At 42.1% G+C, this 24,236-nt stretch overlaps 1 protein-coding gene across 1 annotated transcript in view; it reads right to left on the reverse strand.

The window, feature by feature from the left end:
* Positions 1-3,526: 3,526 nt before the first annotated feature.
* LOC109869577 (V-set and transmembrane domain-containing protein 2-like protein) overlaps positions 3,527-24,236 on the reverse strand; it is a 32,452-nt gene continuing 11,742 nt past the window's right edge. Inside the window, exons 2-4 of the mRNA XM_020459803.2 lie at positions 18,853-19,019; positions 17,286-17,330; positions 3,527-5,213 (exon numbers count right to left, since the gene is read on the reverse strand). Of these exons, the coding sequence (XP_020315392.1) occupies positions 4,818-5,213; positions 17,286-17,330; positions 18,853-19,019 (608 nt within the window). The 3' untranslated portion in view covers positions 3,527-4,817. The remainder of the gene's footprint in view (positions 5,214-17,285; positions 17,331-18,852; positions 19,020-24,236) is intronic.

A 24,236-nucleotide genomic window follows, 5' to 3' on the forward strand; every position in this document is an offset into this window, starting at 1 on the left:
TACCTAGGTGTCTGGTTAGACTGTAAACTCTCCTTCCAGACTCACATCAAACATCTGCAATTCAAAGTTAAATCTATAATCAGCTTCCTATTTCGCAACAAAGCATCCTTCACTCATGCTGCCAAACATACCCTCGTAAAACTTACCATCCTACCGATCCTCAACTTTAGCGATGTCATCTACAAAATAGCCTCCAATACCCTACTCAATAAATTGGATGCAGTCTAACACAGTCCTATCCGTTTTGTCACCAAAGCCCCATATACTACCCACCACTGCGACCTGTACACTCTCGTTGGCCCCTCTCGCTTCATACTCGTCGCCAAACCCACTGGCTCCAGGTCATCTACAAGACCCTGCTAGGTAAAGTCCCCCCTTATCTTAGCTCGCTGGTCACCATAGCAGCACCCACCTGTAGCACGCGCTCCAGCAGGTATATCTCTCTGGTCACCCCCAAAATCAATTCTTCCTTTGGCTGCCTCTCCTTCCAGTTCTCTACTGCCAATGGCTGGAACGAACTACAAAAAAATCTCCCTCACTAGCTTTAAGCACCAGTTGTTAGAGCAGCTCACAGATTACTGCAGCTGTGCATAGCCCATCTATAATTTAGCCCAAACAACTACCTCTTCCCCTACTGTATTTATTTATTTTGCTCCTTTGCACCCCATTATTTATATTTCTACTTTGCACATTCTTCCACTGCAAATCTACCATTCCAGTGTTTTACTTGCTATATTGTATTTACTTTGCCACCGTGGCCTTTTTTTGCCTTTACCTCCCTTATCTCACCTCATTTGCTCACATTGTTTATAGACTTATTTTTCTATCGTATTATTGACTGTATGTTTGTTTTACTCCATGTGTAACTCTGTGTTGTTGTATATGTCGAACTGCTTTGCTTTATCTTGGCCAGGCCGCAATCGTAAATGAGAACTTGTTCTCAACTTGCCTAACTGGTTAAATAAAGGTAAAATAAATCAAATTAAAATAAACAAAAGTACAGTCAATAACACAATAGAAAAATCTATATACAGTGTGTGCAAATGGAGTAAGGAGGTAAGACAATAAATAGGCCATGGTAGTGAAGTAATTACAATTGAGCAAATTAACACTGGAGTGATAGATGTGCAGATGATGATGTGCAAGTAGAAATACTGGTGTGCAAAAAAAAAAGTAAATAAAAACAATATGGGGATGAGGTAGGTAGATTGGATGGGCTATTTATAGATGGGCTATGTACAGCTGCAGCGATTGGTTAGCTGCTCAGATAGTTGATGCTTAAAGTTAGTCAGGGAGATATAAGTCCAATTAGAAGAAGAAAAAATTGAGCAGCAGAGAACTAAAAGGAAAGGTGGCCAAAGAGGTGTTGGCTTGGGGATGACCAGTGAGATATACCTGCTGGAGCGCGTGCTACGGGGGAGTGTTGCTATGGTAACCAGTGAGCTGAGATAAGGTGGAGCTTAACCTAGCAAAGATGAATAGATGACCTGGAGCCAGTGGGTTTGTTGACGAATATGTAGCAAGGGCCACCCGACGAGAGCATAACAGGCCGCAGTGGTGGGTGGTATATGGGGCTTTGGTGACAAAACAGATGGCACTGTGATGGACGTCATCCAATTTGCTGAGTAGAGTGTTGGAGGCTATTTTCTAAAGGACATCGCCGAAGTCGAGGATTGGTAGGATGGTCAGGTTTTTGAGGGTATGTTTGGCAGCATGAGTGAAGGAGGCTTTGTTGTGAAATAGGAAGCCGATTCTAGATTTAATTTTTGATTGGAGATGCTTAATATGGGGTATGGAAGGAGAATTTACAGTCTAGCCAGACACCTAGGTATTTGTAGTTGTCCACATATTCTAAGTCAGAACCGTCCAGAGTAGTGATGCTAGTCGGGCGGGTGCGGGCAGCGATCGTTTGAAGAGTATGCATTTAGTTTTACTAGCGTTTAAGAGCAGTTGGAGGCCACAGAAGGAGTGTTGAATGGCATTGAAGCTCGTTTGGTGATTTGTTAATACAGTGTCCAAAGAAGGGCCAGATGTATACAGAATGGTGTCGTCTGCGTAGAGGTTGATCAAGGAATCATCCGCAGCAAGAGCGACATCGTTGATATATACAGAGAAAAGAGTCGGCCTGAGAATTTAACCCTGTGGTACCCCCATAGAGACTACCAGAGGTCCGGACAACAGGCCCTTTTATCGATGGCGGTTATATCGTTTTGTACCTTGAGCGTGGCTGAGGTGCACCTGTGACCAGCTCGGAGACCGGATTGCACAGCGGAGAAGGTACGGTGGGATTCGAAATGTAACTTGGCTTTCAAAGACTTTAGAAAGGTAAGGCAAGATTGATATATGTCTGTAACAGTTTGGGTCTAGAGTGTCACCCCCTTTCACAGTGATGAGGAGTGGTCGTTTGACCGCGGACCCATAACGGATGCAGGCAATGAGGCAGTGATCGCTGAGATCCTGATTCAAGTTGGTCAGGATAATATCTATGAGGGTGCCCATGTTTACGGATTTAGGGTTGTACCTGGTGGGTTCCTTGATAATTTGTGTGAGATTGAGGGCATCTAGTTTAAATTGTAGGATGGCCGGGGTGTTAAGCATATCCCAGTTTAGGTCACCTAACAGAACAGCTTCAGCTTCCCATCTTGGTTCCATTTTTCCTTTGATAACCAGGGGTCATGGTCATTCCACACAAACCTCCCGTTGATTCACACAAAACAGATCCGCCACTTGCTGCACAAACGCCTGATTGAAAGTCCTAGCGTGATTTTGAATACAACTTGAAGTCCACTGAGGGTTGAAGTGTAGGTTAGAGCCCTGGCTTGTTTGTCAGGTCTTGTTAAGACTGAGGGGTCTGGAAGCCTCTCTGTGGCATAATGAATGTGCATGCTGGGGAGACAGGAACAGGGTTGCCACATGTGCTTTGCGTTGGCGAGGCAGTGCTTCATCTCCACCATACTTTGCTATTTATCCAGCTGCCAACGCTGACAATAGCGCCATTACTCATCAGCCATGGAGGCCCTGCCTGGCAGCCCATACAGACACAGCCAGGGACGGGATGAAGCGATTTCCCTCCAACCACGCTTGATAATTTCATGCAGCAATGGTTCATATTATGTTAATCATCAAATCATCTGACAGCCTAGCTTGACTGATTAGGCAGGCACTGTTTGGCACACCTAAGAGTAAAGCAGTTCAGAGATTACATACTGTAAGACTCAATTTGTTGATTACTCAGGATGCATGGGTGTGAGGAAGGAGACTGGCAAGAGGAAATGTATGACTGCCTTATGAGTTGACTGTGATGGAGTATTCTGGCTTTGAATAATAATGTCTCTACAATTGCAGCATACAAATCAGTGTGTGTTAGCATATAAATAATTGCAAGGTCAGATGCTGACTTTTCATGATGAATGTAATACAAACATATTTTCCATCATCAACGTCTCAAGCCCGTACATACTAGAGGTACTAAATAATGAAGTTACTCTGAAGGCAGTTCGCATTCAAGTCACAATAAATAGGTAAATAGGTTCATGTACAATTTATTTAATTTGATAAAGGCATACATTTAGTGCGAGACCAACAACCTAGAAGAAATTCTAAAATATACATTTTTATAATGATTTCTTACAAAACATTAAAGCAAAGTTAAGAGCTAGAAACAGTTCCTTTAATCCATGTCTTTCACAATGCCACATTCAGTCTGTAGGGAAAGCAGAAAACACCACAAACAGGTTTTATTTGATAAACATTGGTTTAGATCTGGTTGAGTGGAAATCATACTTGAGAGGAAACTCTTCATCACACAAAGCAGCTTTGGCCAAATTAAAGTATTTCTCCATGAAGTTGCCCATAGAGAGACAGCAAATGAACTGCTCCGAAAAATAAACAATTATTCTCTATCTTACTTGGACTAAATCAAATGCAACATAGAAACGGAGAGTAACTTAAGATATTAACAAACCAAAATGAATTAACAAAGCAACAAGGTAACTGTCCAACTTAAAACTGTATTTCCTCATGAATGGTTGAAAAACATTCCAAGAAAACATGTTGAACATGCACTCACTTTGTCATTTTATACAGTAACCTATAGAGTGTGGACCATCTAGAGTAGGGGTGTCAAACATACGGCCTGGATCCGGCCCGCGAGGTGGTCCAATCCGGGGGGGGGGGGGGGGGGGCAAAGTCAATATACTTTAAAATGACTAAAACCAAATCAAAACTGTGTAAAAATTATAATGGATCAACATTCATACCGTTTCTTGACTAGGTCCAGCTCGCTGATATTCACAGAAATAAAAGCTAGAGAGTCAGGGAGCGTCATAAATTCCCAAAACTATGGATAGAGGACTGTTTTTAGCTAATTTTGACGGTGAGGAAATATAACCAATTTTCAGTGCTGCCCTCTGGACCTCGTTGAAAATGGAATGCGGCCCCCGGGGAAAAATGACTTTGACACCCCTGATCTAGAGGGTTGTGATATAGAAAGAGGGGGCTGGGACTGGGAGTGGAGCTGAGGTGTTTTTGGTGGGACATTGTTGCGTTAGGGCAGTGTAAGGGGAGATGAGAGAGGCCAAGGTATAGGACTGGGGTGGCACCAGAGTCCATTTGATGTGTGCATGTTGGGCAGAGGGCAGGGGTACGCAACAGGGGAAGCGGTGTGTACAGAGACTTTAGTTTAATCATGTATGTTACAGCTGGGGTGATTGAATCAAAAGTCTCTACACACTGTGGTCCTCCAGGACTGGACTTGCCCATCTGGGGTGTAGGACAAGGTTGGAGCTTGGAGCTGAGGCCGGAGCAGATTAGGGAGGTTATGGGTGAGCTGTGAGGCTTAGAGGACAGCTGTCAGTGCAGTCAGTAGCGCTGTCATCCTCAGCAGACCTCTTCCTCAGCTCCCTGCCAGTGCCTGTTGGTTTGTGGTGGCTGTGGTGGGCTGCTGGCGAGTGCTTGCCATGCTCCGGCTGGTGGCCGCTGCCTGCCAGAACCTTGGTGTCCTTGGTTTGAAAGTTGGTCCCATGGTGGCGCAGCGCCGGGTTATGGTTGCTCTCTGGCTCCACCTGCAGGTAGGCCCTCACCTTGTGGTGGCGAGCATTGCTATCGGTGTCGCTGAAGTCAATCACGCGGCACTCGTACGTGCCCTCGTCAGACGGCTTCACGCTGGACAGACGCAACTTGTGGGAGATGTTGCTCCCAGCAACCTTTACCACCTGCAATAGACAGAGAAAATATATTGGTCTATTATTCCCAAGAGAGAAATGATACATTTGGATTCCTGACAGGCTATCCTTTCAGAGGAAATATGCTCACTTCAACCCTAATTTGCCAGCCAGATACATTTCTCCTTCCACTCTGAAGATTCTAAGTGTCTATATCTGTTGTTAATAATTTTCCTAGAAAACAAACGTCCTTGTGCATCCCCACCACTTCCCCCTCTGTCCCTGCATCCTGTGTGTGTGTGTGTGTGACAGCCAAGCTGTCTGATCCGAATGAGGCTGGCAGCCGGCTCTGTAATGAGATGCTAGCTGCGTTGCCACAGATGCACCACAGTACACACTTACAGAGCAGATGCACCTCCTCCTCCCCAAGCCCTGTACTGCTTGGCAGCCCCACCGAGCCCAGGGGGAGCACAGCCACCCGGCCACTGCACTAAACAAAGCCGCCTGGCAACCAAACAGATTGAGGGGGGATGTGAGGAGGCACACACATATTACATGTACACACACAGTCAGAACTTCGTTCCCATGTTGCAGAGAGATCTGTTCCATTTGTTCGCTAAAACAAATGAGGAGTTGCTGTGGCCCTGCATACATACAGAACATGCCTTTACCTGTTACGGGTCTAATAGTTCAGTGGCTTATAAAACCTGTTGAAAATATATTTTATAGTGTCAAATCTTAGATAACACGAAGTGATCACATACTGTGGGAAAGTCAATGGTTGTGACACACCAGGGTATAAATACAGTTTTCTATATATCAGCTTCCTCCCACACAGGTAGTGTAGCCAAGGCTGATGATTAGTCTGTGGTTGTGCATCTCTGTTATCAGCCCAGAGTCCTCTAAGCTCAGAGAGAAAATCACACAATCACATTCAGCCTTGAGAATAAAACCAATAAAACTGAGCAAAATAATGTTGCTGGAGTATAGTTAGTAGGTCTGCATGGTTTAGTATAATCTCAGCATCTTCGATTTTACATCAATAGAATATGAAAATGATCTGGTTGATGCCATCAGCTGTATTTGTGGGGAAACATGAAAGGCTAATATCCATATCCATGTCTGCTGGAACCAATGACTCTGGGCTGGAACCCTCCATACCATTTTCCTGGCTGAGCGACTCCGTACCGTTATACCGGCTGAGCGACTCCGTACCGTTATACCGGCTGAGCGACGGCCCAGTGGCGTCCTCCTTTACACCACAGCTGTTGATTTCATTATGGTTAGTCAGCAGCAGCTAGCCAGCCAACAGGGACATTAACCAGGGAGGAAACCTCAGATCAGAGATAGGCTTCATCTTCTCCTGAAGACGAGAGTAGAGGGACACGCGCAACAAGCTGAAGAGCCGCTGTGCGAGCACAGAACTAGCCGTTAACAAATCATTACCCTCAGCCAGGCTGGCGGCAACAAGGCACTACCTGAGCAGATGAGCTATCAAAAGTTCTACTGACTCCCCGATCATTCTCCAGCAAGGAGCACACAGTCTCTCCTTTTTTAACCCTTGTGTTGTCTTCAGGGTCAAAAATGACCCGCCACTATGTTTAACAGCAGATTTGATAAATTTTCCTAGAGTGACCCCAACATTAGAAAAAGTGAAACATCGCCTTTGTTTATATTTCCATGAAAGCTGTACACCATCAGGGTACAAAGATTGTCTTAGGGTCATTTTTGACCCGGCAGTTATACAATAATTTACACACCACAAAATAAAGAAAGAGACAAAAAGACAGACAGACAGACAGACAGGACACACACAAAAATGATAAATTGAGATTACGTGTGCTACTGATTGAACTCAGCCAGCAGCTTCTGAAGAGGAAGATCACCATGGCGTGGACAACCTGGACAAGATGATTGTAACTTACAGCTGCAGGAGGATGACTGCCCGCTGGCCCCTGGTCATCTTCCATAACATCATTGATGTGTCCTCATACAATGCCTTCATGATATGGAACAAGATCAACCCTACCTGGATGCCTGATAAGCGGAACAAGGGGAGGGTGTTCCTGGAGCAGCTGGGAAAGGCACTTGTAACCCCACACATTCAAAGAAGGGAGTGCCAACCCGGCACAGCAGCCTCTGAATTGCTTGTGAAAGCTGTTCAGGGGGCTGAATCTTGTCCTGATCCACCTGAGACTGCAGCTGGGGCAGGCAAGAGGAGGAGATGCCAATTCTGCCCCCCAAAGAAGGACTATAAAACAAATACTATGTGCTGCACATGTGAGAAATACATCTGCAAAGTCCATGCGCAGACACTTGCATACTGTCCTACATGTGCTAATTAGAGTTGATTGATTTATGTTCTTCACTTTTTTGTTTCGTATTTATTATCTTCTTTTATTCTTATTTATTGTTGTTGTTTACACACCTTGTGGGTAGGGGCAATGGTTAAAAAATGGGAGAAGACTAGTATTTTGTAGCTGAATTCCTCATTGTACAGAATATAAGAATATCAAGAATGTTATTGTTTCCCTTCAATAAAATGTATTCAAAACTACTTTCTGCACATTTCTGCTACTTTCTTAGGCTATACAAGTGCTATCTCTTGCTAAAAAAAATCCTGTTTACACCTATGTAGTACCTTTAGCAATAATAATAATAACATTAATAAACCTCTACTTTAGTAAAGAAAACAATTATGACAGGTGTGATGTAATAAAAACGAGTGGTGTCCACTGATTAAATGCAGTCTTTCTGCATTGGGAAGAGGGAAAACCCAGATATTCACAAAGTGTGTGATGAATGACAGGTTGTTTCTTCATGCAAAATAGATTTGGGATTTAAAATTAAATTAAGCTGCTTTATTTGAGGGGTTTAGTGAAGGCGGGTCATTTTTTACCCTTAGGACAAGGGGAGTATACAGAATGTTAAGACTACACAAGGGGAGTATACAGAATGTTAAGACTACACAAGGGGAGTATACAGAATGCTAAGACTACACAAGGGGAGTATACAGAATGCTAAGACTACACAAGGGGAGTATACAGAATGTTAAGACTACACAAGGGGAGTATACAGAATGTTAAGACTACACAAGGGGAGTATACAGAATGTTAAGACCACACAAGGGGAGTATACAGAATGTTAAGACCACACAAGGGGAGTATACAGAATGTTAAGACTACACAAGGGGAGTATACAGAATGTTAAGACTACACAAGGGGAGTATACAGAATGCTAAGACTACACAAGGGGAGTATACAGAATGTTAAGACTACACAAGGGGAGTATACAGAATGTTAAGACTACACAAGGGGAGTATACAGAATGCTAAGACTACACAAGGGGAGTATACAGAATGCTAAGACTACACAAGGGGAGTATACAGAATGTTAAGACTACACAAGGGGAGTATACAGAATGCTAAGACTACACAAGGGGAGTATACAGAATGTTAAGACTACACAAGGGGAGTATACAGAATGTTAAGACCACACAAGGGGAGTATACAGAATGTTAAGACTACACAAGGGGAGTATACAGAATGTTAAGACTACACAAGGGGAGTATACAGAATGTTAAGACCACACAAGGGGAGTATACAGAATGTTAAGACTACACAAGGGGAGTATACAGAATGTTAAGACTACACAAGGGGAGTATGCAGAATGTTAAGACTACACAAGGGGAGTATACAGAATGTTAAGACTACACAAGGGGAGTATACAGAATGTTAAGACTACACAAGGGGAGTATACAGAATGCTAAGACTACACAAGGGGAGTATACAGAATGTTAAGACTACACAAGGGGAGTATACAGAATGCTAAGACTACACAAGGGGAGTATACAGAATGTTAAGACTACACAAGGGGAGTATACAGAATGTTAAGACCACACAAGGGGAGTATACAGAATGTTAAGACTACACAAGGGGAGTATACAGAATGTTAAGACTACACAAGGGGAGTATGCAGAATGTTAAGACTACACAAGGGGAGTATACAGAATGTTAAGACTACACAAGGGGAGTATACAGAATGTTAAGACTACACAAGGGGAGTATACAGAATGTTAAGACCACACAAGGGGAGTATACAGAATGTTAAGACTACACAAGGGGAGTATACAGAATGTTAAGACTACACAAGGGGAGTATGCAGAATGTTAAGACTACACAAGGGGAGTATACAGAATGTTAAGACTACACAAGGGGAGTATACAGAATGTTAAGACTACACAAGGGGAGTATACAGAATGCTAAGACTACACAAGGGGAGTATACAGAATGTTAAGACTACACAAGGGGAGTATACAGAATGCTAAGACTACACAAGGGGAGTATACAGAATGTTAAGACTACACAAGGGGAGTATACAGAATGTTAAGACTACACAAGGGGAGTATGCAGAATGTTAAGACTACACAAGGGGAGTATACAGAATGTTAAGACTACACAAGGGGAGTATACAGAATGTTAAGACTACACAAGGGGAGTATACAGAATGTTAAGAATACACAAGGGGAGTATACAGAATGTTAAGACTACACAAGGGGAGTATACAGAATGTTAAGACTACACAAGGGGAGTATACAGAATGTTAAGACTACACAAGGGGAGTATACAGAATGTTAAGACTACACAAGGGGAGTATACAGAATGTTAAGACTACACAAGGGGAGTATACAGAATGTTAAGACTACACAAGGGTTAAATTAAGACATCAGAGCGCACTGCAGTTGTGAGGTTGGGCGCAGAAGACAAGAAGACATCACACCCTCTTACTGCAGCCTCAGTCTTTCTATAGAACTGAAACACATAATTGTAGCAGAAGTACTGTAAGTGAAGAGTTTATTTCCAAAACGCTATAAATACATTTTCAGAAATCTTGGTAAATTAGCTTTAATTGTTTAAAGGACTTACGAGAGATTGGTGTGTTTTTTCACAATCTAATCATGGCATTGGGTTTGCTCACTATATAATCATCCATGATTTACCAAATTACATTTTGAAAGAAGAAGCAACATTTTTTAAGCACACGTTTTCTCTTCAGTCTCTTCCATCTCCACTGAATGATGTTAACTGTGAGGATTTCTTTCAGAATAATAATCATCTAAAATGAAGAAATATACAGAAAGTCCTGTGTGAAGGCCAATTTACAGAGGAGGAACTTCTTGAGGCAATTAAATCCTTTCAGTCTGGAAAAACACCAGGGCTTGATGGTATACCAGTAGAGGTATATCAGACCTTTTTTGATGTACTCAAAGATCCATTATTAGCATGTTTTAACTACTTCTATAAAAATGGCAGGCTATCAGGTCTACCATTTTATTGGGCAAGAAGGTCTGATTTCAATACTACTGAAACAGGACCCAGGTGGTAAGTATAAAGATCAAGTCCATTTAAAAAACTGGAGGCCTCTTACACTTCAATGTTGTGATGCCAAAATCCCGGCGAAATGCATAGCACATAGAATTAAAAAGGTTTTACCAGATATTTCCTACATGGACGATATATTGGAGATAAATATACGAAAATGACTTGAAACAATAGAACATTATAAAACATCATAGATACCAGGCCTGATCTTCATAGCAGATTTGGAAAATGATGATGATAAAGTATGACGAGAAATTATATAGAAATGCCTGGACTATTTTAATTTTCGTGAATCTCTTATACAATGGGTTAAAGTTATGTACAGCAACCCCAGATGTAAAATAATAAATAATGGTTTCTTAAATCTGCAATCTCCATCCCTGCATGGTCACGTTGAGATCCAGATCACTTTCTAGCCTCTCTGGACTAAAACCCAATCACGATGAGTGTACCATATTTCATATTGGAATTTCAAAAGATACAATGTTTACACTACAGTACCTTTACCAACAAAACAGTCTGATGGTGAAGTAGACATACCTGGTACTCATACAGCTGAAGTCGGAAGTTTACATACACATAGGTTGGAGTCATTAAAACTCGTTTTTCAACCACTCCACAAATTTCTTGTTAACAAACTATAGCTCTGGCAAGTCGGTTACGACATCTACTTTGTGCATGACACAAGTAATTTCACTTAGAATTCACTGTATCACAATTCCAGTGGGTCAGAAGTTTACATACACTAAGTTGACTGTGCCTTTAAACAGTTTGGAAAATTCCAGAAAAGGATGTCATGGCTTTAGAAGCTTCTGATAGGCTAAATGACATAATTTGAATCAATTGGAGGTGTACCTGTGGATGTATTTCAAGGCCTCCCTTCAAACGCAGTGCCTCTTTGCTTGACATCATGGGAAAATCAAAAGAAATCAGCCAAGACCTCAGAAAGAAAATTGTAGACCTCCACAAGTCTGGTTCATTTTTGGGAGCTATTTCCAAACACCTGAAGGTACCACGTTCATCTGTACAAACAATAGTACGCAAGTATAAACACTATGGGGCCACGCAGCCGTCATAGCGCTCAGGAAGGAGATGCGCTCTGTGTCCTAGAGATTAACGTACTTTGGTGCGAAAAGTGCAAATCAATCCCAGAACAACAGCAAAGGACCTTGTGAAGATGCTGGAAGAAACAGGTACAAAAGTATCTATATCCACAGTAAAACGAGTCCTATATCAACATAACCTGAAAGGCCGCTCAGCAAGGAAGAAACCACTGCTCCAAAACCGCCATAAAAAAAGCTTGACTACGGTTTGCAACTGCACCTGGGGACAAAGATTGTACCTTTTTGACAAAAATAGAACTGTTTGACCATCGTTATGTTTGGAGGAAAAAGGGGGAGGCTTGCAAGCCAAAGAACACCATCCCAACCGTGAAGCATGGGGGTGGCAGCATCATGTTGTGGGGGTGCTTGGCTGCAGGAGGAACTGGTGCACTTCACAAAATGGCATCATGAGGAGAGAATATTATGTGGATATATTGCAGCAACATCTCAAAACGTCAGTCAGGAAGTTAAAGCTTGCTCGCAAATGGGTCTTTCAAATGGACAATGACCCCAAGCATTCTTCCAAAGTTGTGGCAAAATTACAATTTAGCAAATTAACACTGGAGTGATAGATGTGCAGATGATGATATGCAAGTAGAAATACTGGTGTGCAAAAGAGCAAAAAAAAGTAAATAAAAACAATATGAGGATGAGGTAGGTAGTTGGATGGGCTATTTACAGATGGGCTGTGTACAGCTGCAGCGATCAGTAAGCTGCTGAGATAGCTGATGCTTCAATTTAGTGAGGGAGATATGTCTCCAACTTCAGCGATTTTTGCAATTCGTTCCAGTCATTGGCAGCAGAAAGAACTGGAAGGAAAGACGGCCAAAGAGGTGTTGGCTTTGAGGATGACCAGTGAGATATACCTGCTGGAGCGCGTGCTACGGGTGGGTGTTATTATGTCACCAGTGAGCTGAGATAAGGCAGAGCTTTATCTAGCAAAGACTTATAGATGACCTGGAGCCACTGGAGCCAGTGGGTTTGGTGAAGAATATGTAGCGAGGGCCAGCCGACGAGAGCGTACACGTCGCAGTGGTGGGTGGTATATGGGGCTTTGCTGACAAAACGGATGGCACTGTGATAGACTGCATCCAGTTTGCTGAGTAGAGTGTTGGAGGCTATTTTGTAAATGACATTGCCGAAGCCAAGGATAGTCAGTTTTACGAGGGTATGTTGGCAGTGTGAGTGAAGGTGGCTTTGTTTTGCGAAATAGGAAGCCGATTATAGATTTAATTTTTAATTGGAGATGCTTAATATGAGTCTGGAAGGAGAGTTTACAGTCTAGCCAGATACCTAGGTATGTGTAGTTGTCCACATATTTTAAGTCAGAACCGTCCAGAGTAGTAATGCTTGTTGGGCGGGCGAGTGCAGACAGCGATCGGTTGAAGAGCATGCATTTAGTTTTACTTCCATTTAAGAGCAGTTGGAGGCCATGGAAGTGTCCAAAGAAGGGCCAGATGTATACAGAATGGGGTTGTCTGTGTAGAGGTGGATCAAGGAATCACCCGCAGCAAGAGTGATATCGTTGATATATACAGAGAAAAGAGTAGGCCCGAGAACTGAACCCTGTGGTTAAAACACTGAACTCTATCAGAGAAGTTGTAGTGAACCAGGCGAGGCAATCATTTGAGAAATCAAGGCTGTTGAGTCTTCCGATAAGCATAGTGTGATTGACAGAGTCGAAAGTCTCTGTCTTTTATCGATGGAGGTTATGATATAATTTAGTACCTTGAGCGTGGCTTAGGTGCATTTGTGACCAGCTCGGAAACCGGATTGCACAGCGGAGAAGGTACGGTGGGATTCGAAATGGACAGTGATTTGTTTGTTAACTTGGCTTTTGAAGACTTTCGAAAATGCAGGGCAGGATGGATATAGGTCTGTAACAGTTTGGGTCTAGAGTGTCATCCCTTTCGAAGATGGGGATGACCGCAGCAGCTTTCCAATCTTTAAGAATTTCAGACGATACGAAAGAGAGGTTGAACAGACTAGTAATAGGGGTTGCAACAATGGCGGCCGAAGATTTTAGAAAGAGAAGGTCCAGATTGTCTAGCCCAGCTGATTTGTACGGTTCCAGGTTTTGCAGCTCTTTCAGAACATCAGCTATCTGGATTTGGGTGAAGGAGAAGCTGGGGAGGCTTGGGTAAGTAGCTGCGGGGGGTGCGGAGCTGTTGGTCGGGGTTGGGGTAGCCAGGAGGAAAGCATGGCCAGCCATAGAGAAATGCATATTGAAATTCTCGATTATCGTGGATTTATCAGTAGTGACAGTGTTTCCTAGCCTCAGTGCAGTGGGCAGCTGGGAGGAGGTGCTCTTATTCGCCATGGACTTTACAGTGTCCCAAAACCTTTTGGTGTTAGAGCTACAGGATGCAAATTTCTGTTTGAAAAAGCTAGCCTTAGCTTTCCTAACTGACTGTGTGTATTGGTTCCTGACTTCCCCGAAGAGTTTCCTATAGCGGGGGCTATTCAATGCTAAACCAGTACACCACAGGATGTGTCTGTGCTGGTCGAGGGCAGTCAGGCCTGGAGTGAACCAAGGGCTATATCTGTTCTTAGTGCTACATTAGTGCTACATTGAAAGGGTAATGCTTATTTAAGATGGTGAGGACTTTTAAAGAACAGCCAGGCATCCTCTACTGACGGGATGAGGTCAATATCCTTCCAAGATACCCGGGCCAGGTCGATTAGAAAGGCCTGCTCGCAGAAGTGTTTAGGGAGCGTTTGACAGTGAGGAGGGGTGGTCGTTTGTACGTGGACCCATAACGGATGCAGGAAATGAGGCAGTGATCGCTGAGATCCTGATTGAAAACAGCAGAGGTGTATTTGGTCAGAATAATATCTATGAGGGTGCCCATGTTTACGGATTTAGGGTTGTACCTGGTGGGTTCCTTTTTAATTTGTGTGAGATTGAGGGCATGTAGCTTAGATTGTAGGACGGCCGGGGTGTTAAGCATGTCCCAGTTTAGGTCACCTAACAGATCGAAATCTGAAGATAGATGGGGGGGCAATCAATTCGCATATGGTGTCCAGGACACAGCTGGGGGCTATTACAGGCGTTAACATTGAGAGACATATTAATGGAGAGATTAATAAAAAAATTGAAGCTTGAACTCTTTGGGAATAGACCTGGAAAGTAAAATAGAACTTTGCAGGCTATCTCTGCAGTAGATTGCAACTCCTCCCCCTTTGGCAGTTCTATCTTGACGGAAAATGTTGTAGTTGGGGATGGAAATTTCTGAATTTTTGGTGGCCTTCCTAAGCCAGGATTCAGACACAGCAAGGACAAAAGGGTTGGCGGAGTGTGCTAAAGCAGTGAGTAAAACAAACTTAGGGAGGAGGCTTCTGATGTTAACATGCATGAAACCAAGGCTTTTACGGTTACAGAAGTCAACAAATGAGTGCCCGGGGACACACAGGGCCTGTGTTAACCTCACATCACCCGATGAACAGAGGAGGAGTAGGATGAGGGAGGTGGGACAAAAGAGCTGTCTGAGGCGTGTTGAGTGGGACTAGGGGCTCCGCAGTAAAATAAAATGATATGATAACTACCCTAAACAGCAGTATACAAGGCATATTGACATTAGAGAGAGACATAAAGCAAGGCATAAAGCAATCACGATGAATTGGCAGAGAGGGTCAGTTAACTACACACAGGGCCTGAGTTCGAGGCTGGGGCCGACAGATAAACAAAATAAACAAAATAGAGTACCGTGATTAATGAACAGTCCAGCAGGCATCAGCTAAGTAGCCAAGTGATCATAGGGTCCAGTGAACAGCAATAGATGAAACAGGGAAGCCGTTAGGTAGTCGTTACTACGCTAGCCAGGGGATGCACCTGGCTCGAGGCTAACTGGTGATAGCTTCGGGAGAAGGGCATCACGATGTCTGGCAAAGGCCGGTTGAGGGCACATCGGACAGAATTAAGTTGGCAGACCAGTCGTGATGGATCGGCGGGGCTCCGTGTCGACTAAGGGTCCAGGCCAAATTGGCAAAAGAGGTATTATAGCTGGAGTAATTTTGTTTGCTAGCCGGGAGATGTGCCTGGCTCGAGGCTAACTGGTGCTAGCTTTGGGACAAGGGCATTAGTCACCATAGCCACTCCGGTGCGCCCGGTGCAAAGGTCCAGAGTTTACGGCAGGAATCCGGTGATGTAGTGGCTTCTAGTCGTGTTAGTGAAGAGTCCGGGAGGCATCAGCTGTGTAGCCGAGTGATCATAGGGTCCACTGAGCAGGCTGGGAGATGGACTTGGCTCAAGGCTAGCTTCGGGGTTGGGCCACTTGGTAGCAGCTAGCTAGCTGCGATGATCCGGAGTAATGGTCCAGAGCTTACAGCAGGAATCCGGCAATGTAGTGGAGAAAATAAGTCCAATTTGCTCAGGGTTGATATCGTGCTGTGTAGACTGGCAGGTATTATCCAGGCTAAAAGCTGCTGGTGTCTGAGCTAAAGGTAAAGGCCGCTAGCAGTGGCTAACAATGACTAAATAGCTAGTAGCTAATTAATTGTTAGCTTCTGATGAATAGCTGCTGATAGAGGTTATAGCTATAAGGTCTAAAAATAGCAGATCTGTATCACATTGGGCGAGGCGGGTTGCCGGAAGGTATATTTAAATTAAAAATGGAAAAGAGATATCTACAAAAAAAGACAAAAAAAACATACAATTTACACGGGACAACAACAAACACGTCCGCACTGCTACGCCATCTTGGAATTGCAGGATCAGATGGTGACAGGTGTCCCAGCAGGGTCAGACAGCCAGGGAAGACCAGTCTACAGAGCTCAGGTGAATTTTGCAGTATATTATAACAACCAGTGAAATCTTGAGTTGATGGGTAGGCTACAGTCTGGGATCTGGGAGTGATGGTCATTTCAATTATTGAACCATTGATTCTATTCTTGGATAATACTAATGTATAAATGTACACCGAGGTAATTCTTTGTTATGCCTCATCTGAGCAGGATCAGATGATGACAAGGGGTCTCAGCAGGGTCAGATGGTGACAGGGGTCTCAGCAGGGTCAGGCAGCCAGGCAGCCTGCATTACTGCAGTTTAAGACCATACATAGAACGTACTATATATGCCAGTGAAACTGAATATTATGCACTCAGAAATGTAATTCGTCTGCTGGAGGTGTAAAACACAAAAGGGGACATATTTGCATATGTTGTGGTCTTGTGAAGGGTGGCTGAATTCTGTCAAAGAGTATGTTATTTTATCTCAGCATGTCAACAGATTCTCTCCGTTTTTGTTTGCTTGGAAATGTTGATACTGAAGACTGTTGTCAGAAGAAACTGTGTAACCTAGCATTTATAGTGGCTAAGAAATGCTTTGCCATTAATTGGAAGGTTGGTTATCCTCCCACAATGTCACAATGGATGGCAAAAATGTCAAGTTAAGTATCACTAAATTTGATTTATTACAAGATTCAAGGTATACTGTGGAACTCTCATAAGTTTTGGATTCTTGAAAAAAAGCTGACATTCAGCTTCCACAGCCCCCAATAAATGTCAATAATTATTGCATTGTTTCTTTGGTAATGAGGCCTCTATTGGACACTAGATTGCCAACAAGACAAATACAAAAGTGCAAAAGAGAAGCCACACAGGCAGGAAATATAACATATACTGCAGCAAGTAAAGACTCACACTTATTTTGGTAGCATCCTTTGACCTCTCGTCCTGGGGTACAACCTGTAGGAAAGAGATTTCAAAGAATAAGAAACTTTAGAAATACTTGTATTTTTTTTAATTCCCCACTCCCTCATATCGATGATGAGTCCACTTACAGGTCATTTTACCAAAGAGCAGAACATAGATAATGGGCCTAATAATGCCTACTTTACAGGTAATTGCATCCAAAACGTACAGCTGTACTCAAAATTCCGTATGGGATGTGGAGATTCACCACTCTATTCAGAGGAATAGATTTGAGAGGTGAAACCTGGGTCGGGGCATTTTGAGAAGTGTAACTTGGTCAAAAAAATACAATTTCAAAAGGAATAGTTTCACCATATTAAGACGAGAGTTCAGTTCATGTAACAGGGTTGAACTTAAAATGAGGGACAGACATAAATCAATCACTAAACAATACATAATCATCTCCAGAAATGACTTTGTTAAAGCAACAAAAGAACTATGGCTTTACAATGGGGATGACATTATTTTTTATGTTGGGGTTTAATGGGGTAAAATCTACCTAGAAGTCACGGAGGGACATGTCAAAATGCTGAATTTAGCACTTCAGCAAGATTTTATCCATATAAAAACATTTGATTTATTGAATTCTTCATGTAGTCTATATTAAACAGCAACATATTAAATATAACAGTCTTTTAAAATTCCATATTGGTGCACAATTTCTACTTAAAATATCAAAGGGATGCAAGAGGCATTCTTTTCATGGAACCACCCACCTCTGTTTCCCCCAAGGCACCAATCTCCACAATCTTAGTATTCCCCAAAATTGTAATATGAATTCGAAAAAGCAAAACAATTATGCTATACATTTCAACCTGTGCCTATATTATCATGTAGGCATGATTCATCAAGAAAATGAGGGTTCACTACAGCACAGCCTGTACAGTATTCTAGGTCAGTAGCACCACCTGCCCTACGCTCCTGCAAGGGAAGGAAGCAAGGTGTAACACAGCTAGTCCTCAGGGATACTTCATGAATAATGAATCAGAGTGAGGTGAGAGGAAGTTTCTTTACATTTCTTCCTTTTCCAATTAAAAAGTGTTGGAAAACACAGCAGGAGGACTGGAAAACATTCTGTGTGTCCTCATGGAAAACCTGCTCTGCTTTACCCAGCTCAGGTGCATTTTCCCATGAGATGGTTCCTCAGCCTCCTCTTCTGTTCCTGTGCCTCCGGGGCACCTGGGAACCTGCTGCTATTTCTGCCTACTGCAGTGATTAATGTGTGGTTTATTACCTTGCTGCTCACCTCACTCAGTTTATTCCTATGTACTTTATTAGTTGGTACTGATTCTGACTTGTATAGCTGTGCCTCGATGGCAAACTCTAAGGATTGGGATTTAGTCAGGAGTTTGTGCACTGTATTCTAATGCTATGCTTGCTATTTGCATTTCTGTATGCAATGTGGGAGAATAAGAAGACTTTGTTCCATCTTCTGCCTCAAACCTTTGATCACTGATCACAGAACACCTCACCAACAACATTCTCTCAGCAGTGACAGAGTGAGCAGTCTAGCTACCTGATTGGAGGTCCAGGGCTGTTTCTCTGTCCAGTCTCTGTGGTTCCTGATGTACCACCACTGGATCTCCAGGGAGTAGGAGGGGCCTGCCCCCCGGAAGGAGCACGCCATCTCCACATCCTGGCCACTCTGTGCTGTGATGTCATGGGGGACCTCTGTGAACACAGCTGAATGGAGAAAAAAGCTAAGTTAACAGTTGGCTTCAGAAACGATGACTCAGTCCTCTCTGAAGACAATATGGGTGGTGTTTGCTCTTACTGCAGTTGATTTACAGTGATGATAATACACTGTGATTGTAAATGGTCTCTAATAGAATATTGAGTTAACCCTAATAATAGTGTGCATAAATCGTCATTTTTTAACATAACACAACACAATCTAGAAATACTTGTTTTTTTAAGCAACTATGAGGAATACAATCATAAATCCTCATTTACCAGTTGAAATATTTCCATTTAGATGAGTATCATTTGTTGGTCTGATGTAATAAGGAGCATCCAGGCACTGCACTAGATTGCTTTATGAATGAGCTTCTTCCAATTATTGATAAACATGCACCTGTTAAGAAACTGACTGTTGGAACTCTTAAGGCTCCATGGATTGATGAGGCATAGAACAATTGTATGGTTGAAAGAGATGGGGCAAAAGGAGAGGCTAATAACTCTGGCTGCACATCTAAATGGCTGATTTTCTGCAAATTAAGAAATGATGTGACTAAACTCAACAAAAATAAGAAGAATCTGTATTATGAAGCCAATATCAATTAGATAAAGAATGATGGAAAAAAGCTTTTGAGTACTTTAAATGAGATTATGGGCAGAAAGACAAATTATTTAATAGAATCATCTGGCTTATTCATCACAAAACCATGTGATGTTGCCAATTATTTTAATGATTACATCATTGGCAAAGTGGGCAAACAACAAACCTCAGCTGAATCTGGTAATAAATGATGTGGCTGTTAAACCGGTTAAGGAGACTAAATTATTTGGTGTTACCTTAGAGTGTAAACTGTCAAGGTCAAAACATTTCGATTCAATGATTGTAAAGATGGGGAGAGGTCTGTCCACACTCTAAACAGCAAGTCCTGCAGACTCTAGTTTTCTCTTATCCTGATTATTGTCCCGTTATGTGGTCAAGTGCTGCAAAGAAAGACCTAGTTAAGCTGCAGCTGGCCCAGAACAGAGTGGCACGCCTTGCTCTTCATTGTAATCAAAGGACTGATATAAATACTATGCATGCCGGTCTCTCTTGGCTAAGAGTTGAGGAGAGACTGACTGCATCACTTCTTCTTTTTATAAGAAACAATGTGTTGAAAATACCAAATAGTTTGCATAGTGAACTTACACACAGCTCTGACACACACACTTACCCCACCAGACATGCCACCAGGGGTCTTTTCACAGTCCCCAAATCCAGAACCAATTCAAGAAAGCGTACAGTATTATAATAGAGCCATTATTGCATGGAACTCACTTCCATTTCATTTTACTCAAATGAACCGCAAACCTGGTTTCAAAAACAGATAAAGCAACACCACACAGTACAAAGCCTCTCCCCTATTTGACCTAGATATTTAGTGTGTATGTATTGATATGTAGGTTGTGTGTGCTGTTTTTACATGTATGGAGTTCTGTCCTTGAGCTGTTCTTGTCTATTAATGTTTCATGTGTTGTGTGGACCCCAGGAAGAGTAGTTTCTGCTTTAGCAGTAGCTAATGGGGATCCTAATAAAATTCCAAAAATATCAATCATTGTGCTCACCTGGCTTGCTCTTTAGTAAGCCTACGTATACAAAGTTTGTAATATTTAGTTTTATTAATGTACCACTCTGTTTGTTTACTAAAGAAGGCATTACTGCTAAAACAGCTCCCCTGTTTTTGTTTTTCAGTTCAAATGTGTACTGAAGGTTTGAGATACAACAGACAGCTTTGACAGATTTTCTAAAGTAGTTCTGATGAGCAATGTCACAACTGGAGAGTGACGCCTTGCTGAAGAGCTGGCAAACTAAAGAGGATTGGGTGTATCTCTCTCCAGCATAACACCACACTCAGTAGGTTATGCAAAACTAGTGTTTACTAAACCAACACTCACACTAGATGTGCATGTGTTCACAAACACATAGTGTGAATATACAGTTTAATAAAAATGTATAAAGTTTAGCCTGTCATAATGTAAACTGGCATTGAATGTTTACTCTTGTCCAAACGTGGATATCAGTAACCTACGTCAAAAGAGCTTAGCACATTCTGAGGTTAGAATATCTTAATTTTACCCACTATATTTCACATGGAAGTGGAGCTAGAGTTGGGCTTCATCCCAGACACCTGCCTGGGTGGGAGGAGAGCAAGGAAGCTGCCTGGGCTGAGCTGGATCCTCTCCATGTATAACACAGGCTGAAATCCCTCACATGGGTAAACTAGCCTCAGTAGAATGAAGACATCAGCTCTTCTGATCCCAGCACATCCGTTTATTAACTGGGCCCAAATCCTCTTAAACGCTCCCTTAAACACATTTTTAATTTGCCTCTAATCCCGTTCATGGCGACGGAGGTTCACGTACCCACGGGTGTATTGGTGGTGCTCACACCGATGAAGTCTTCACAATGAAGATTCACAATGAAGTCAGCATGGCAAACCATTGTACCAAAACCAAACATTTTAGATCAGGGGTGACTCTTTCCTAGTGTCTGCTGGTTTTTGGTTTTCCTTTCAATTAAGACCTAGACAACCAGGTGAGGGGAGTTCTTTACTAATTAGTGACTTGAATAAATCAATCAAGAACAAGGGAGGAGCGGAAACCGGCAGTCACTCGGCCTTCCGTGGAATGATTTTGACACGTGTTTTAGATCATAAAAAAGTTGATCTTTCCTGCAATTCCTGACTACTTATTCTTAAAGCAAATGTAATTTATATACATTAGACAGCCACTGGGAATTGTCGGATCAGAATTGGTGCTTACCAGAAAACACTACCCATAAAAACGACATCAACCTTGAGAAAATCAACTGGCTGGAGAATGAGAGAGAGAGAGAGTGAACAGCACTGTCTGAGCTATAGAGAGAGAGGTGGCCATGGTGCTGAAAGTCTAGTGCTGCTGCCTGCTTATTACTAGCTCCCAGGTGGTAGGCTTATTCAATCTCCACTAGAATACCAGAGAACATAGAGACAATAAACTAATTCCATTTCTTCCTAAAATTTCGATCTATCTTTGTTTTTATTCCACCGCTCTCAGGCCTGAGTTTAATAGCCTCTGTAAATCTCTGGGCCAACTGTGCATACTGAGAAAGCAATGTCTCCTGCTCCAGAGAGCTACAAGCCCCAAGTCATATCCCCTGTAAATCGATCAAATCCCTTTGAATTTCATTTGCCAGACCCAAGACACACTTTGTATTGATTCACCTTTATGGTAGGAAGTGGAGCCTACAGCTTTCTTGTATTCTAAGCAGTGATGTAAACTGTCATTAAATGGATAGGCTCTCTGTATTGTTTTTTGACGTTGATCATGTTTATTTGTTATTTAGTACAGACATAGGATCTTAAAATAACCCTGCAGCAACAGGAAACGTGAATTATTATGTGAATTATAATGAATGCCCGTTTTTGTAGGATTCATACATTTTCCGTAAGGGAAACTACCAGAACCTTTTTAAACCTCAAATACACCTACAAGTTTTACATTTCCTGCATTGCAGGAAAGTTCTCCTGCAACAGGTTGATCAAATGAAGACCCTCCATCTGTATGAATCATGCCAAATGGGTTTAGAGGGAAAATATGTGGGAATGATTGACAATATTTCTCTTGTTAATGCCTACATGACAACATTGACTTAGAAACAATGCTAATTCAAAGATGGCCTGTGTAATCACTAGCACCCTGTCTGCACATCTTAATTAGAGCCCTCAAAGGACTTTGGAAGTTGGATATGAAATGTTTGGAGGAATCATTATCTTCACAATAACACAATAGTGTAAATAGACTTAGACAATCACGACAATCAATGCTGACAAAACTGCAACAGAAAGACAGACATGACAGATGAACAAAGGCCCACCCACAATGCAGAGACATGGATATGAAAGAAGGAATCTTTGAGGCTCTGGAAAGCCTGGGAGAGCTCTTGTCATCCTTTTCCTTTGAAATGTGGAGTTAGTTAATGAAATCCTGATAAAAGCTAGCTGGAGGTGCTTCTTCATGCTATTGTCTTAATCCAGACTCCTTAAAAAAATCATGTTATTTTGTAAGATATACTGTAGCTAATGACAGATAAAAATACCACATATCCTCACTGCATGAAACCTTTTCTTGAATCTCATTGATTTCTTTGTGGAATCTTGAAGAAAATGGCCAAAAGGAAGGAGGATTGCAGCCCACACTGTACTGTAAACAGAGAGATTGAGATCTATTTGATTGTACAGTATAAAAATGACTGAGTGTGGCTGGGATGGGAAATAAACCATTTCTATCATATATTCTCTTGAGATCATATGAGCGAGGCAAGCAGTCTGGTAACTTGCTTATTGGAATCTACAGCAGCAGCTTTATACTCAGGAGGAGAAATTCTGCTCAAGCCTCCAAATGAAACCTTATTCCAAGTTGCAGTCTGATAGTCACACTGCACAGCACCGACAACATCAAGCCATTACACAACATAAACATCATTTGCATTCTCCTTCTCTGATCCATATTCTGGGCTTGAAGTTGCTGTACCGCAGTGACTCATCTAGAGTTCCACTCTCACCCCCATGAAATTACACTGCAACAGTCTTCGCCTCTCACGCACACTTTTTAAATATCTCATAACACCGCAACCACAGGAGTCCAACTCTGAATATAAATGCTTCTGTTCTGTAATGTTGAGTTTGAAAGTTTTGAAATCATCCTGCACTAATTTTGGTGGTTAAACACTGTGGTGGGAATGTCATACTTGAGTAAGAGTAAAGATACCTTAATAGGAAATTACTCAAGTAAAAGTGAAAGTCACCCAGAAAAATTCTACTTGAGTAAAAGTCTAAAAGTATTTTTCTTTAAATATACTTAAGTATCGAAAGTAAATGTAATTGCAAAAATATAATTAAGTATCAAAAGTAAAAGTATAAATAATTTCACATTCCTTATAATAAGCAAATCTGAAGGCACAATTTTTTTTCAAAATGTTTATTTATGAATAGACAGGGCACACTATAACACGCAGACATAATTTATAAATGAAACATTCGTGTTTAGTGAGCCCTCCAGGTCAGAAGCAGTAGGGATGCCCATGGATGTTCTCTTGATAAGTGAGTGAATTGGACCATTTTCCTGTCCTGTGAAGCATTCAAAATGTAACGAGTACTTTTGGGTGTCAAGGAAAATGTATGGAGTAAAAAGTACATTTATTTTCTT

Source organism: Oncorhynchus kisutch, linkage group LG24 (assembly GCF_002021735.2).
Source record: "Oncorhynchus kisutch isolate 150728-3 linkage group LG24, Okis_V2, whole genome shotgun sequence".
NCBI lineage: Eukaryota > Metazoa > Chordata > Actinopteri > Salmoniformes > Salmonidae > Oncorhynchus > Oncorhynchus kisutch.